The sequence below is a fragment of the Eubalaena glacialis genome, chromosome 13 (genome assembly GCF_028564815.1).
Source record: "Eubalaena glacialis isolate mEubGla1 chromosome 13, mEubGla1.1.hap2.+ XY, whole genome shotgun sequence".
In the NCBI taxonomy this organism is placed as follows: Eukaryota; Metazoa; Chordata; class Mammalia; order Artiodactyla; family Balaenidae; genus Eubalaena; species Eubalaena glacialis.
Window position 1 is genome coordinate 13,122,195 of NC_083728.1, and position 14,647 is coordinate 13,136,841.

General features: G+C 50.0%; 1 protein-coding gene across 2 annotated transcripts in view; it reads left to right on the top strand.

The window, feature by feature from the left end:
- Window positions 1-14,647, top strand: part of PREX1 (phosphatidylinositol-3,4,5-trisphosphate dependent Rac exchange factor 1) — a 192,537-nt gene that overhangs the window by 164,997 nt on the left and 12,893 nt on the right. For both annotated transcript variants that reach the window (XM_061210224.1, XM_061210225.1), the window contains exons 22-31: window positions 2,715-2,902; window positions 3,194-3,355; window positions 4,041-4,251; window positions 4,694-4,970; window positions 7,558-7,764; window positions 9,126-9,214; window positions 10,507-10,589; window positions 10,750-10,840; window positions 12,812-12,940; window positions 14,580-14,621. In XM_061210224.1, coding sequence (XP_061066207.1) covers window positions 2,715-2,902; window positions 3,194-3,355; window positions 4,041-4,251; window positions 4,694-4,970; window positions 7,558-7,764; window positions 9,126-9,214; window positions 10,507-10,589; window positions 10,750-10,840; window positions 12,812-12,940; window positions 14,580-14,621 — 1,479 coding nt within the window. The remainder of the gene's footprint in view (window positions 1-2,714; window positions 2,903-3,193; window positions 3,356-4,040; window positions 4,252-4,693; window positions 4,971-7,557; window positions 7,765-9,125; window positions 9,215-10,506; window positions 10,590-10,749; window positions 10,841-12,811; window positions 12,941-14,579; window positions 14,622-14,647) is intronic.

Here is a 14,647-nt window from a genome sequence, read left to right on the forward strand (position 1 = left end):
GGGGCCCAGGGATGGGATGTGGGTATTTTTTTAGGGGTTGTTATTCTTTTTCTTTTAATATTTTGTTGCAGTGTTTTGTTTTGTTTTATAAATTTATTTATTTTATTTTTGGCTGTGTTGGGTCTTCGTTGCTGCACACGGGCTTTCTCTAGTTGTGGTGAGCGGGGGCTACTCTTCATTGCTTTGCGCAGGCTTCTCATTGCGGTGGCTTCTCTTGTTGTGGAGCACGGGCTCTAGGCACGCGGGCTTCAGTAGTTGTGGCTCGTGGACTCTAGAGCGCAGGCTCAGTAGTTGTGGTGCACGGGCTTGGTTGCTCCACAGCATGTGGGATCTTCCTGGACCAGGGCTCGAACCTGTGTCCCCTGCATTGGCAGGCAGATTCTTAACCACTGCGCCACCAAGGAAGCCCCAGGGGCTGTTATTCTGTCCACCACGAGCTCCCATGTTTTTCTCTCTGCCCAGCCTCAGCCCTGGACCCCCAGACCTGTCATTCTACCTAACATCCCCGGATGTCTAACAGGCATCATGGCCAAAATTGAACTCCTGACCTTCCTCTGAAGCCTGTTGCTCCCCTCAGGGTCCCCTCTCCATCCTTCCAGATTCTCAGGCCCCAAACTCAGAGTTCTCCCTGACTGTTCTTTCTCCTGTATCCCGCCACCTTGCTTCCAGCATCCAGGCTCATTGCCTGTACCTTCCCCTTGCAACCAGAATCACCACCTCCATCGCTGCCTGGTCCGAGCCACCATCATTTCTCACCAGGACTATTGTAGTAGCCTGCTCACTCTTCTCCCTGCCCTGCCTTACCTCTCCTCCTATAGGCTAGTCTCAAAAAATAGAACAGAACCTTCCAGTGGCTTCCACCCTATGCAGGGCAAAGACCAAGTCCTTGTCATGGTCTTCCAGGCCCAGCCTTGCTCCCCAGCCTCACCTCTCGTCACTTTCCCACTTGTCCTCGCTGCTCCATCCACTCCAACCTCTTGTTCTTAAATACCAAATGGACTCCTGCCCCAGGGCCTTTGCACTTGCAGTTCCCTCCGCCTGGAATGCTCTCCCCCTGAGTACTTCTTACCTCATGCTCCTCACCTCACTCAGCTCTCTGCTCAAATGTCACCTCCTCAGAGAGGCCACCTTGAGTGCTGTAATTAAATAAGCCCTTTCTGTCCCTCAGTGTCTCCTTATCCTGTTATATTTTTCTTCACCATGTGTATTAGTTGACATATACAGTTATTTATTGCTTTTCTCTGTTTTCCCCACTAGCGTAAGCTCCCTGAGGGCAGGGATTTTGTTTGTTTTATTCCTTGCTGTATGCTCCGAGCCTTGAACTGTGCCTGGCGCATAGTAGGCGCTGAGTGAATACTTGTAGTTTGAATAGTAGCCCCTCCTCTCCGGTTGCTTCTCTGGACTCTGCCCCGTACTTCTGCTGGGCTGGGGGTGGGGGCAGACGCCATGGGTAGACCAGGGGCTTTGGGTGCCTCTGTGTCCAACAGCTCTGGGCTCCTGGCTGCTGACTTTGGGGTCAACAAAGAACCAGGGTTTATGGGGTTGGCTGGGGAGCTGTCCCGCACTGCTGAAACACCCACATCCTGGCAGAGGGGTCCTAAAGGGGACAGGCTGATGGGGAGGGGGGAGAGGCCAGCTGGCAGCTGTGAGCTCAGTTTGTGCCCCTCTGAGAGGAGAGGGCTGTGGCCCTCCTTCCCCAACATGTGGGCGACCCCTGATGATGACCATAAACCATGCTGAGAGGAGCTGGCGGTTTCTACTCTTCTGTTCAACAAGTAGAAGCACCTACTATGTGCCAGGTTCTGTTCTAGGAGCTGGGGAGACACGAGTGAGCAAGGCAGACAGGGTCCCTGCCCTCAGGACACTGATGTGAGAGGAGCCAGACAATGAACAAAAGAACGAAAAAACTGACAAGTGGCGACACAGTATGAGGGTGAGGGGAGAAAGAGTGATGGGGTGTGTGTTGAGAGGTCCTCTTTGGAGCAGGTGGGGAGGAAAGCAGTTCACTCCAATAAAGTGTCTACTTTCTCCTTAGATACATCACTACCTAGCTGTGTGGCTCTGAGGAGTCACAGCCTCTCTGGGCCCATATTAATCAGAACTGAAACTGAGCTACATAAAAACATTGGCTCAGCAAACTAAAAGGTCTGAGTAGGGTCAACAAGCTTCAGGTCTGGCTCAATCCAGCACTTTATATAGGGAGGAGGCTCTTTCTTTTTCTCCAGTTCTCAGCTCTGCTCCCTCTGTGTTGGTTTCCCTCTTACATGCTGTTTTTCCCACCTGGTGGCTCGAGTAACTTGGAATCCAGTTGAAAAAGAGAATGTCCCCTTCTCTTTGTAGATCCAACAAAAGTGCCAGACTTTACTCTCATTGACTCAGCTTGGGTCACATGCTCACTCCTGAACCAATCACTATGAATAGAGGAAATCAAACATGCTGATTGGCCAGGCCTTTGCCTCTGGGGGAGGGTATGGTTGGGGGGGGCCCTTTTCTGAGCCACATAGACTGAGAAAGGGGCTCAAGGGTAGATTCCTAGAAGGAAAATCTTCTAGAACAAGAGGTGAATGATAGCGGGCTGGCAAAAATGGACAGAGCTGCAGCACTTTAGTCCCCCCATCCGTCCAACACAAGCCATCTGCGGTGCTGGGTCAGGAGGCTGGCTTGGTGTGGGGTGGTGCCCCCTCTTCAGGGTTGCCTGTCCCTCTGGCTTCCAGCCTTCCCCCTGCTGTCCCTGGGTCCCCAGCTGAGCCTGCACGAGGATAGCGCTGTGGTCAGCCTGACGGTGGACAACGTGCACCTGGAGCATGGCGTGGTGTACGAGTACGTGAGCACAGCAGGCATCAAGTGCCACGTGCTGGAGAAGATCGTGGAGCCCCGTGGCTGCTTCGGCCTCACTGCCAAGGTCTTGTTGGGTGCTGCTCTGCCCTGGGGGGTGGGGCAGCCTAATTCCCATGTCCTCAGAGTTAGCCTGGAGCCCTGCATCCTAGTTCCTCCCCCTCCACTTGGTAGCTGTGGGGCTTAGGAGACTGACTTGTTATCTCTTAGCCTCAGTTTACTTATCTGCTAAATGGGTCTGCTAATAGAGCTGACCTCACACACGTATTATGAGGCATATAGTAGTCACCCCAGATAAACCCGTTAAGACCCTCCCAGGTGCACAGCGAGTGCTCAGTAGCTGTTAATATTTCTGCAGATCCTTGAGGCCTTTGCCACCGATGACAGTGTCTTTGTGCAGAACTGTGGGCGGCTTATGGCCCTGAGCAACAACATAAGGACCATGTCCCACTATGAGTTCCGCAACATCTGTGACACCAAGCTGGAGAGCATCAGCCAGAGGATCGCCTTATACCAGGAGGTGCCTGCACCCTACAGGGTCTCAACTCGGGGTATTTTGGTCGTAAATGTCAAAACCCAACCTAATTTAGCTTAAACAAACAGGAGAATTTATTGGTTTATATTACTGAAGCGTCCAGAGGTGAGCTTCAGGCATGGTTGTATCCAGGCACTCAAACAAATATCACACTATTACAAGAACGGGGCCTCTCTCTTTCTCTTGACTTTATTTTCCTGTATTGGCTTCGCTCTCAGGCAGGTCCTTTTCATGTGGTGACAAAATGGCCCCCAATGGCTCTAGCCTTAGCAACCCCAGTAGAGAAGGAACTCGAAGAGAGCTTTCGTTGGCTTGGCTTGGGTCCCTTGCCTAGACCTGTACCAGTCTCTGCAAGGATGGGGCGGTAGCCTTACCTGAATCTCACGGACTGTGGGTCAGGGAGAGATGTTCCTCAAGGACAGCTCAGGTGCAGCTAAAATGGAGAAATGAACGTGGGTAGGTACTTGGAGGCCTCACGTTTCTCCAGGCCTCCCCTGAAATCTGGGTCCAGTAAAAGGCACTGCAGGGGAATTTACTTTTCCATTTGGAACTATTGGCATTTTGTCCAAGTTTGGATTGTCTGACCTAGGCCAGGATAAAGTGGGTACTGGTGGTGGGCCAGAATTTCCAGACCCCTGTATCATGACTCCATGTCCCCCACCTTTCTCAGTTTGCAGCTCAGCTAAAGAGCAGGGTCAGCCCGCCCTTCAAACAAGCACCCCTGGAACCCCATCCGCTGTGTGGCCTGGACTTTTGCCCCACCAATTGCCACGTCAACCTCATGGAAGTGTCCTACCCCAAGACTACTCCCTCGGTTGGCAGGTCCTTCAGCATCCGCTTTGGTCGCAAACCCTCCCTCATCGGCCTTGACCCAGAGCAAGGTAACTGTGTGTGTCTGTCAAAAACTGTGTCCAGATCTCACACTACAGATACTTAAACAGAAGCATGTCTGAAGGCCAGCAGTCCAGAGCTGGAATGATAGCTCCACGGTCATCAGGGATCCAGGCTCCTTCTATCGTTCTGTGCCACTATCTCTAGTTGTTGCTTTTATCCTGAAGGATGCCTCATGGTATAGAATGGCTGCTGGAGGGCCAGCCATCATGTCTACATTCCAGGCAGGAAAAAGATCACAGTAGTTAAAAGCATATTAGCACCAAACCGAAACTTTCTTATTGAAGTAATTTAATGTGTTCAGAGAATATTTAAAAGAGAAATATTTCTTATTTATTGGGATCCTTAAAATGAGTTTGTATACCTCTGTCTAAGGGGCTTGTGGGTGTCTGGGGGCTGTTTCCAAGTGAACTCTCCCTCCCTCCACTGTAGGTCACCTGAACCCCATGTCCTACACCCAACACTGCATCACCACCATGGCTGCCCCATCCTGGAAGTGCCTACCTGCTGTGGATGGGGACCCCCAAAGCCAGGGTCCCAACGACAGCAGCTTTGGGTCAGCCAATGGAACCCTTGGCCAGGAGGACCGGGGTTTGAGCTTCCTACTCAAGCAGGAAGACCGTGAGATCCAGGATGCCTACCTGCAGCTCTTTACCAGACTGGATGTGGCCCTGAAGGAGATGAAGCAATATGTTACCCAGATCAACAGGTGAGCCCCGGGCCCAGGAGGGAATGGCTCGAGTGTCAGGGTCAGGATTTCTCAATATCAGCGGCATCAACATTTTGGGTAGGATCTTTCTTTGGAGTTGGGGGCTGTCCTGTACATTATAGGCTATTAGTGGTATCCCTGGCTTCTACCCACTAGATGCCAGTAGCACCCCTTTCCCCAGTTTTGACAATCACAAATGTCTTCAGACCTTGTCAAATGCCCTCTGGGGGGCAAAATCACCCCTGACTGAGAACCACTGATCTAATGAAAGGATGGATGTAGGCAGCATCATCAGTAGAGGCTAAAACTATTTGTTGAGAGGTTTGGGGGGAACTTTATCATTTTAATGTTGCAGAAAGAGAGACGGCTAGACGTGATGTCCCTTTTGGTGCGAAGCAGCAGGACACACACACCGCACCACCTACAAAGCGTTCTTGCCAACACAAGTCGCACCGTTCTCTGATCAAAGTTCTAGGTCTCACTACTCAGCTAGAGGACTGGGTTTTAAGGGAGGGTGGAATGCCACCTCAGGGACGCAGTTGGCTAAATCCAGAGGGTGGGTGATTCTAGATGACAAATGACCCAGTTTCTTTAACAAATAAATGATTGGAGGGGAAGCAGGTACAGGGAGGGGGAGGAGGAACTGTTAGGGAAGGGACTTGAGAGACACATCAACCAAATACAGTGTCTGGACCAGGTTCGGGTAGGTTCGGGTTCTGTTTTTAACATACCGTCTGTGAGAAGACACTTTGGGGAGCATCAGGGATCCCGTGGACTGGGAACTAGACGGTATTATGGAATGACTGATTTTGTTAGGTGTGGTAATAGTGACTGGTTATGTTTACAACAGTGTTTCTCAGCCTCAGTACTGTTGACATTTTGGGCCCGATAATTCTTTGTTGTGGGGTCCTTAGTGGCATTCCTGGCCTCTACTCCTTGGATGCCAGTAGCTAGCCCACCCCTCCCCGCCCTGCTTCAGTTGTGACAACTAAAAATGTCTCTGGACGTTGCTAAATGTTTGCGCCTGAGGAAACTTGCTAAATTGCTAACCGTTTCCTGGGGTGGAGGAGTGGGGGACAGAAAGCACGCTCAGTTGAGAACCGTTGCTTTAAAAATAAATCCTTATGTGCTAGAGACACATATGGAAGTGTTTATAGGGGAAATTATATGATATCTTAGGTTTGTTTTAAACACTCCAGAAAAAGAAAAAGCAACAGGAAAGATGGAGGAAAGAAAAGTGGATCCTGAGTTGCCACTGTTGAAGCTGGCAGCTGGGTACCTGGGGTCCATCATACTGGTCCCTCTCCTTCTGTGTATGATAGAAATTGTCAATGAGACTAGGAAAAATAATGTAGGGTCTGGAGGCAGGAGGCCTGGGTTTGATCCTGGCCCTGCCACTTAATAGCTGTGTGACCTTAGGCAAGTCACTTAACCTCTCTGAGCCTTGATGGTCTCACCTGTTAAAATGGGGCTAATCATAATACTGACCTCATTGAGATGTAGTAGGATTATATCCGCCAGGGTTTACTGATCACTTACAAGGCACCAGACACTCTTCTGAGCACTTTACATATTTTAACTCCCTTAATCTTTACAGCAGCTTAGGACATAGATAGTGATATTACTCCAGATGAGGAAACTGAGTCTCAGAGAGGTTTAATAATTAGCTTTAGGTCTCTGAACTAGGAAATAGTAGCATCGGGATTTGAACCTGGGGTCTGTCTGTCTTAAAAACCTATAGTCTTAACAATTATACTCTATGCCAGGGATTGACACACTAGGGCCTATGGGCCAAATCCAGCCCACTGCTTTTTATTTTAAATAAAGATTTATTGGAACACAGCCATGCCCATTTCTTTACATGTTGTCTATGGTGCTGTCACAGTACAGCAGCAGAGTTGAGTGTATAGTTGTAACTGAGACCATATGGCCCTTATAGACCACGTTTCCCAGTTGCCTTCTTTTCTCTGGAGCCTGTGTAGCTTGACTGTGAAATAAAGAGTATCCATATGTCACGCTCCCTACAGGAGGGACAATGTATTCGCATCTGCAGAGTTGCTGGTGGGATTTTCTTTCTTATTAATTAATTAATTTATTTATTTATTTTTGGCTGCGTTGGGTCTTCATTGCTGCGCGGGCTTTCTCTAGTTGCGGCGAGCAGGGGCTACTCTTCGTTGCGGTGCGCAGGCTTCTCATTGCGGTGGCTTCTCTTGTTACAGAGCACAGGCTCTAGGCGTGCAGGCTTCAGTAGTCGTGGCATAAGGGCTCAGTAGTTGTGGCTCGCGGGCTCTAGAGCGCAGACTCAGTAGTTGTGGCGCACGGGCTTAGTTGCTCCGCGGCATGTGGGATTTTCCCGGACCAGGGATCGAACCCGTGTCCCCTGCGTTGGCGGGTGGATTCTTAACCACTGCGCCACCAGGGAAGTCCTGCTGGTGGGATTTTCAGGGAAGGGACACAGAGCATTTGACGGCTCCCTCTGCTTAGGATCAAAGGTGAGGCCTGAGGTCAGAGCCTTGCCTGGGGCCTCCATGGAGGCAAGTGGAGCCACGGGCCTCTGCCTTTAAGTTCAAAGTCTTTGCTCCTGCAGGCTGCTGTCCACCATCACGGAGCCCACCTCGGGTGGGTCCTGCGATCCGCCCTTGGCCGAGGAGGCCTCATCCCCCCAACTGGTCAGCGAAGAGAGCGAGATGGACAGGACCGACCACGGGGGCAGCAAGAAAGTGTGCTTCAAGGTGTCTGAGGAGGATCAGGAGGACTCGGGTCATGACACCATGAGCTACCGGGACTCCTACAGGTGGGGGCAAGCTGGGGGGTCTCATGGGGTTTGGTGTGAATGGCCAGTGGCACAGTTGAGGTCCCCGCCGTGGGAAAGTCAGAATCAGAGGACATTTCCCAGGAAGCAGTGGGACGGGGCGCTGTTGCCTAGCCATGTGGTTCTGGGGGGGTTAGGCCGAGCCCCACAGCACACCCCAGATGCCCCCTTCGGCTCCCCTGCCCCTGTGCTAACGTTGCAGGGCCCGTCCCCTGGTGGACACCACCCATCCTTTCTGCCTTGGTTCCACTCCACACACGTTGATGGAATGTGGTCCAAGGAAAAGTCAAGATCTGCAGTGTGTTTTAAAATCAGCGTAAGACCTCTGGTTTCTGCAACAAACACTATTTTTACTTGATCCAGGGAGTAAGACCATTTTTTTCCCCTGCTGACTCAGAGGATCTGAATTGTTTTTTCCTGGTTAAGTTAACTATTAACAAGATCAGTGAAGTTTTAATTAGTGGGTTAAATGACTAAAAACCCAATTTCCTGTAATAAACCATAGAGTGAGTGAATGGAATTCCTTACCTCAAATAAACAAGCACCATGGCCTCCAGTGAAAGGTTATATAACATCTGACCATTGTGGTTAAAGTAGAATCTTGGAGGGGCACTTCAGTCGTTCGTGGGCAAAATACAGAACTGATAGAATTTGGCAAGAAAGGCCTTGGGCCCCATCCTCCCAGCTCTTATATCCTTTCAGTCTTCAAGGGACCGGATTGGTCGGTGTTTCTTGGTGTCTGTATTACGAGATGGTCTGGCTGACTGGGTACCGTGTGTTCTTGGAGCCTCTTGTCCACAGACCAAGATCTCTCCATCTCTCTGGGCTTCCATTCTGACATTTTTGGGTCCTCCGATTTTTCTCTTAATTGTCAGAAAGGTGAAGGAAAGAATTTCAGGGTTGTGGTTTTTGATTCCCCGTACCTTCTGAGTTCCTGGGATACAAGCCAAGCAAACACAGTCCTTGTTCTTAGGAGGTTTCCAGCCGGGCTGGGGAGACAAAACATGGAACCATGTGGCCAAGCGTGGCGAATGCAGGTGTGTCCAGGGACAAGGCTGTCCCACGAAGACAGTGACAGGAGTTACACCCGAACGAAAATGATTCTTTGTCCACCTACCACTTCTGTACTGAGGCCTGGAGATGTTTCCCCAGCGTCAGACCTAGAAAACGCACCAGGACAACCCTGCCCGTCTCTGGCTCTGGCGGTTGGCCCATGGTGCCTTCTCTGGGCCAGTCGTCCACCCAAGGGTTTTGTCTACGCTCCAGAAAGTGGGTTCCGGGTGCTGGGAGCAGAGGCTGTGAGTGGGAGGGTGACTTGTGCCTTCCTCTCTGCTGCTTTGCAGTGAGTGTAACAGCAATCGCGACTCCGTCCTGTCCTCCACCAGCGTGAGAAGTAACAGCTCCTACCTGGGCAGCGACGAGATGGGGTCTGGTGAGTGCAGAGGCTCGTGCTCCAGGAGAGGGGTCCCCCAGCACGATTCTGTTTTGTTTATTTTTATTTTGTTATGCTTTACTCCATGTTATATTGTCTTCTATTACTTTGCATGGTGTGGTAGTGGTTTTCCTTCAGTCCTTTAGCAAACATTTATTGCGCATGGGTTATGTGCTGGGACCACAGCAGTGAAGGAAAAGACAAAGATCCCGGCCCTCACGTTCTCCGTGAATGCCACGGACACGGGACAAATAGAAACATACACGATGCAGTTACATGTTGTGGTGAGGGCTCCAACGTTACTAAAATAGGGCGACCTGATGGTTTCCGTGAATGACACATGCTCAAACCAAAAATTCAAATGACACAGGAAAGTTCAAAAGAAGTACATGAAAATAAGTCAGAATCTCAACCTCTCCCCCGGAAATGACTGTTGATTATATTTGGGGATTGCTGGTGAACATGTATTTCTGCACAGATGTGGAGAAATGTGGGTGGACGGCTGGAAGGACAGACAGACATAAATAAGATTTTATAAATTAGATTCTATGTTACTTGGAACTTTTACTGAAAGACCGAAATTTGTTTTTATTTTAGTTTTATTGATTTCAGCCTTTAAAATTTTATTTTGTGAATAGGACAGACATCCACATGGTTCATAATTCAAAAGGCATGAGAGGGTGGGTGGTGACAAACCTCCCTCCCACCCTTGTTACCCGGCCTCCCGGTTCCCAAGCTCCCGCCGTCACTGCTGCCCTATGTGTCTTTCCAGAGGTAGAATCTGTGCATAAAAATTTAATTTTAATTGTACTTCAGTTTAACAGAAGAAAAAGAAGCTCAGGTAAAATCAGAGATATTTCTGAACTTTAGATAAATATTTCATCACGTAAGATATTCAGCTGCAAAAACTATCCCTGGGGAGGTTTTAGGAAGGTGCTTACGTGTGGCAGCTGATTTAAATGAAATGGCTGGGGGATGAATCAGAAGACTGGGATCCGGTTCCTTATCTCTGGCCTTCTGTCTCCTCGTCTGCAGAGTGAAAACTAATAACATTGACTTACAATTGTGTAATGTTTTAGTTCCTGTTGCCCATTTTGCAGATGAAGAAACCGAGGTGCAGAGAGGTCAAGTGATTTGTGCAGTGTCACACAGCCAGGACCTGGGTCTATCAGACTCCAAGTCCGCTGTGGGTTTTAGAGCTCTGTAGCTACATTGCTTTCTTGAGAAAGAGGCTGGGAAGGTGTGAGATGGGGCAGGAATAGTTGATGGCTGTGGTTTCTTCCTTCTGCAAGGGGACGAGCTGCCCTGTGACATGAGGATCCCGTCAGACAAGCAGGACAAGCTTCATGGCTGCCTGGAGCACCTCTTTAACCAGGTAGGACCTTTGTCCCAACCCTGGCCTGACCTTGAGTTCTTCCCATCACCCCTGGTAAGAACCCATAAGCCAGGAGCCGGGGCAGCAGCTATGAGTAATGGGTCCCTGCAGCTTGGAGGGCCCTGTGGGCCAAACTAACCCAGAGCTTCCTGCCACCCAGGTGGACTCCATCCATGCACTCCTCAAGGGGCCAGTCATGAGCAGAGCTTTTGAAGAGACCAGGCATTTCCCCATGGACCACAGCTTACAAGGTGAGCAGAGAAGAGTCCCCAGGCAGGGCGAGGGATGACATCCAGCATCCGTCAGGGAGACAGGCTGCAATGGGTGACGTGTGCTGGACAGGCGGCAGGCCACCTGGGCCACGTTCTCAGCTTTGCCCCTCACCTGTTGAATGGCCGTGGATCAGTTCAGGGGCAGTCAGCAGGTTCAGCCCGTGGGCCAAATCCAGCCCATGGCCTGTTTTTGTACCGACTGTGAGCTGAGAATGATTTTTCATTTATAATGGATTGTCAAAACGGAACGAAAGAAAGAAAGAAAGAATATGTGACAGAGACTGTATGCCCTGCAAAGCCTAAATCAGTTCCTATCTGACTCTTTACAGAAAAAGTGTGTGGACCCCTGGGCTGGTCCCTGAGCCTTTCTGGGCCTCCGTCTGCCTGTTTATAACATGAGGGGAAGGACTGGAGCACAATTTGCCAAACCTCAGACACCCCCAGCCCCCTTCATCGTTTTAGACATATTCATAGAATCTGCCAACATCTTTACATTTTTTAAACCATATTCATTTGCTGCCCATATTATTGATAGATCAAAGTGTCTCCTTTTAAAAAATTCAATTTTGAAAGGAATTTATTTAACTCCCTGTAAATGGAAAACCAGTATAAAATGTCATAAAATAATGATAAATCCAATGGAAACAGCAACAAAAAATGTCATTGTACTGTAGTTAGGCACTGTTGCCTGCCCAGAGCTCTTTGTTCTTTATTCCTGAGGGGGATTAGTGAGTTAAAGAAGTGTTAAGGACTTACCAGCACCAAATTGAGACCTTCTTCTTGAAATGATTGAGAGAAAAAGATTGACTTTTATGTCCCTCTATTTACTTCTCCTCCCATTTACCCATCTACCCACCTACCCATCCACCCACCCATTTATCTATCCACCCATCCGTCCATCCATCCCATCCATCCATCCATCATCCATCCAATCCATCCATCCATCCATCCATCATCCATCCATCCATCCATCCATCCATCCATCCATCCATCCATCCATTCATCTATCCATCCATCCATCCACCCATCCACCTACCCACTCATCCACCCATCTGTCTACTCCATGCATCCATGCATTCATACATCCAGTAAATAATTTCCAAGAACCAGCTTGTGTCAGGCCTTGTGCTGGGCCCTGGGGCCCATGAGATGAAAGTGACACTGCCTCTGACCTCAAGGAGCTTCCAGTAGAGTTCAGGAGATAGGAAAAGAAACAAGCAGTTGCTCCTAAGTGAAGGTCGGAAGTGGTGAGGAGTTGGGGTGCCCTAGCTCAGCTCTCCCTCCTGCTGTCTCAGGATCATCTCTCCCTGGGATGAACCTTAGAAAGAAGAAATGTCAAACTCAGAGGAAACAAAACCACAAATATCTCAGAAACCTGGAACTTTGTAGCAGGGAAGAGGCCAAAGGAGCGGGGACCTGTGTATGCTTGTCTGGGGCCAGGTTCAAGTCCCTTTTCTGTCACTACCCTGCTGTGTGACTTTAGGCAAGTCACTTTTCCACTCTGTGCCTGGACTTCCTCCTCTGTGTAGGATAAAAGTTACGCTAGGTTACAACTCATGTGCCAGCTCGATTGGTTGTGGCTGTGAGGAGGTAGTACCCAAGAATCCTTCCGTGACTACATCCAGGCTTAGGAGACAAGAATGCCCTGATTGATTTGTGATGTCTGCATTGGATTTGTTGCACCTGTGAGGAGTCACAGCCTCAGACGAGTGGGAAGGAGTGCTGAGATTGATCAGCAATGTCTGCCATGAGTGTGATACTATGAATTCGTAGCACACTTACCATGTATTTGCCTTCCGTGGACCAGATAGTACCCTAAAGTCCTGCCAGTATCCTTGACCTAAGATTCTGAGCTTTGGAATCTAGTGATGGGTCAGAGAACTTTGTGCCACCATTTTCCAAAGCTATCTAATTGTCCCTTTCCTGCCCTCATGTCACTTTCTGCCCCAGAGTTCAAACAGAAAGAGGAGTGTACAATTCGTGGCCGGAGCTTGATCCAGATCAGCATCCAGGAGGACCCCTGGAACCTCCCCAATTCCATCAAGACCCTGGTGGACAACATTCAGAGATACGTGGAAGGTCAGTTGGGCAGGGAAGGCTGTAATGTGGAGGTTTTGTGGCCTTTGGTTCTTGATGTGGAATGTGGAAGGATCAGGAATGGGTCCATCTCTGTGCCCCATGTCTCTCCAGGCCCAGGGAGAGGACAGGAAGAGCGAGTGTCCCTTTCTCAGCTGTGTCCTGCCCTGGGCAAGGCCCTGGGACAGTACACACTTGATCAAGGAACCGCTGATTTGGGATGCGTGGGGCTTCCTTGCAGAGTCAGGAGGCTAAGAAGGCTGAACTTGTTCCTTCTCAGCTTCCAAAATTGTGGATGTAGTTCAGTTCCTTTTGTTTACTAACCAGGTTACAAGTTGGGGGGTGGGTGGGTCCTGATCGGACTTGGGCCCCCAGGTAATTTTTGATGCTACAGCATTAAAAAATGTGAATCTGCTGCCAGCATTTATAATCTGAGACCCCACATAAAAGTCTAGATTTCTGGCTATTCTTGAACAATCAGAAGATCTGGCAATAACAGGCCTGCAATTCCGCATTCACACTTGGCTGGAGATGAGTGGTGGCCACCCTCTTTAGGTGGGGGAGGGGTGCCTTCCAGTGCACATGGATCCCACCATGCCCTGTGGCCTGGGGTCTGCTTCATGCACCTTATGTTACCTGCCTGGCCCTTGGCAGCATTTGAGCCTGGGACTCCTGGGTTAGAAGGATCCCAGGCCAGGGAGACATCTGACCAGGACAGCAGGAGGTGCTTGGCCCCAGGGTCATGACCCCAGGAACAGCACCCTCTGAGTTGGAAGTCTGTGTTGGACCTGAGCTGTCCTGTCTTCCAAAACTGTCACTGGTGAAGAGCATGGACTCTGGAGCCAGATGGCCAGTGCTCAAACACCATCTCTCCCACTTATTGGCTGTGCGACCTTAGCAAGTTCCTTGACTTCTCTGTGCTTCAGTCTCTTCATGTGTAAAATGGGTTCATAGTGTTGTTGTGAGGGGTGAATGAGTCAGTACAAACAAGGCGCTTAGTACAGTGCCTGGCACACAGTAAGTCCTCAGTAAGCACGTGCTTGTGTTATTACCACACCCGGCCCTGCATCTTAGTGCCTCCCCAGGACAGAATGTATCACAAGAGGGCAAATCCAGGGGCCTTTCAGATTTTTCTTTTAAGCCCCTTCTGGGCCCAAGAGCCTTTATTTGAAGGAAAGAGACCAGGGTGTTAGGCCTGTGTCTGGAAGGTCTGAGCTTTGTCTACACGTGGGCAGGGCTTGGCTGTGTAGGACGATGTGAATAAGTACCTGGGTACACGTGTGAGTGTACGTGGTCTGAGTGTGCTCCCACATGTACGTACATGCGTGTGTCAGGGTGTGCCCACGCACAGGTACAAGGTGTGGGCTGGGGGCTCTGGCCCAGGAGTTGGAGGGGCTGGTGTCAGTCTCTGTGTGGAGGGTATATATAGAGAGTTGGGGTGCAGCGAACAGTTGGGGTTTCATCCCCTGGATGTCCAGGGGTTTCTGGAATCTGCTCAACATTCAGTCAGAGCTTCTTGAGCACGGCTCTGTGTACCCAGAGCTTCACTACGAGAAGGGGTCAGGCACGTGGGCTGTGGGGAAGCCTGGCTCGGCTTGCTCCTTCTGCCAACCCCTCTCAGCCCATCTCCTTCTCCTTCCAGATGGAAAGAACCAGCTGCTCCTGGCCTTGCTGAAATGCACAGGTGAGGGCTTTGAAGGGGTAGCTGTC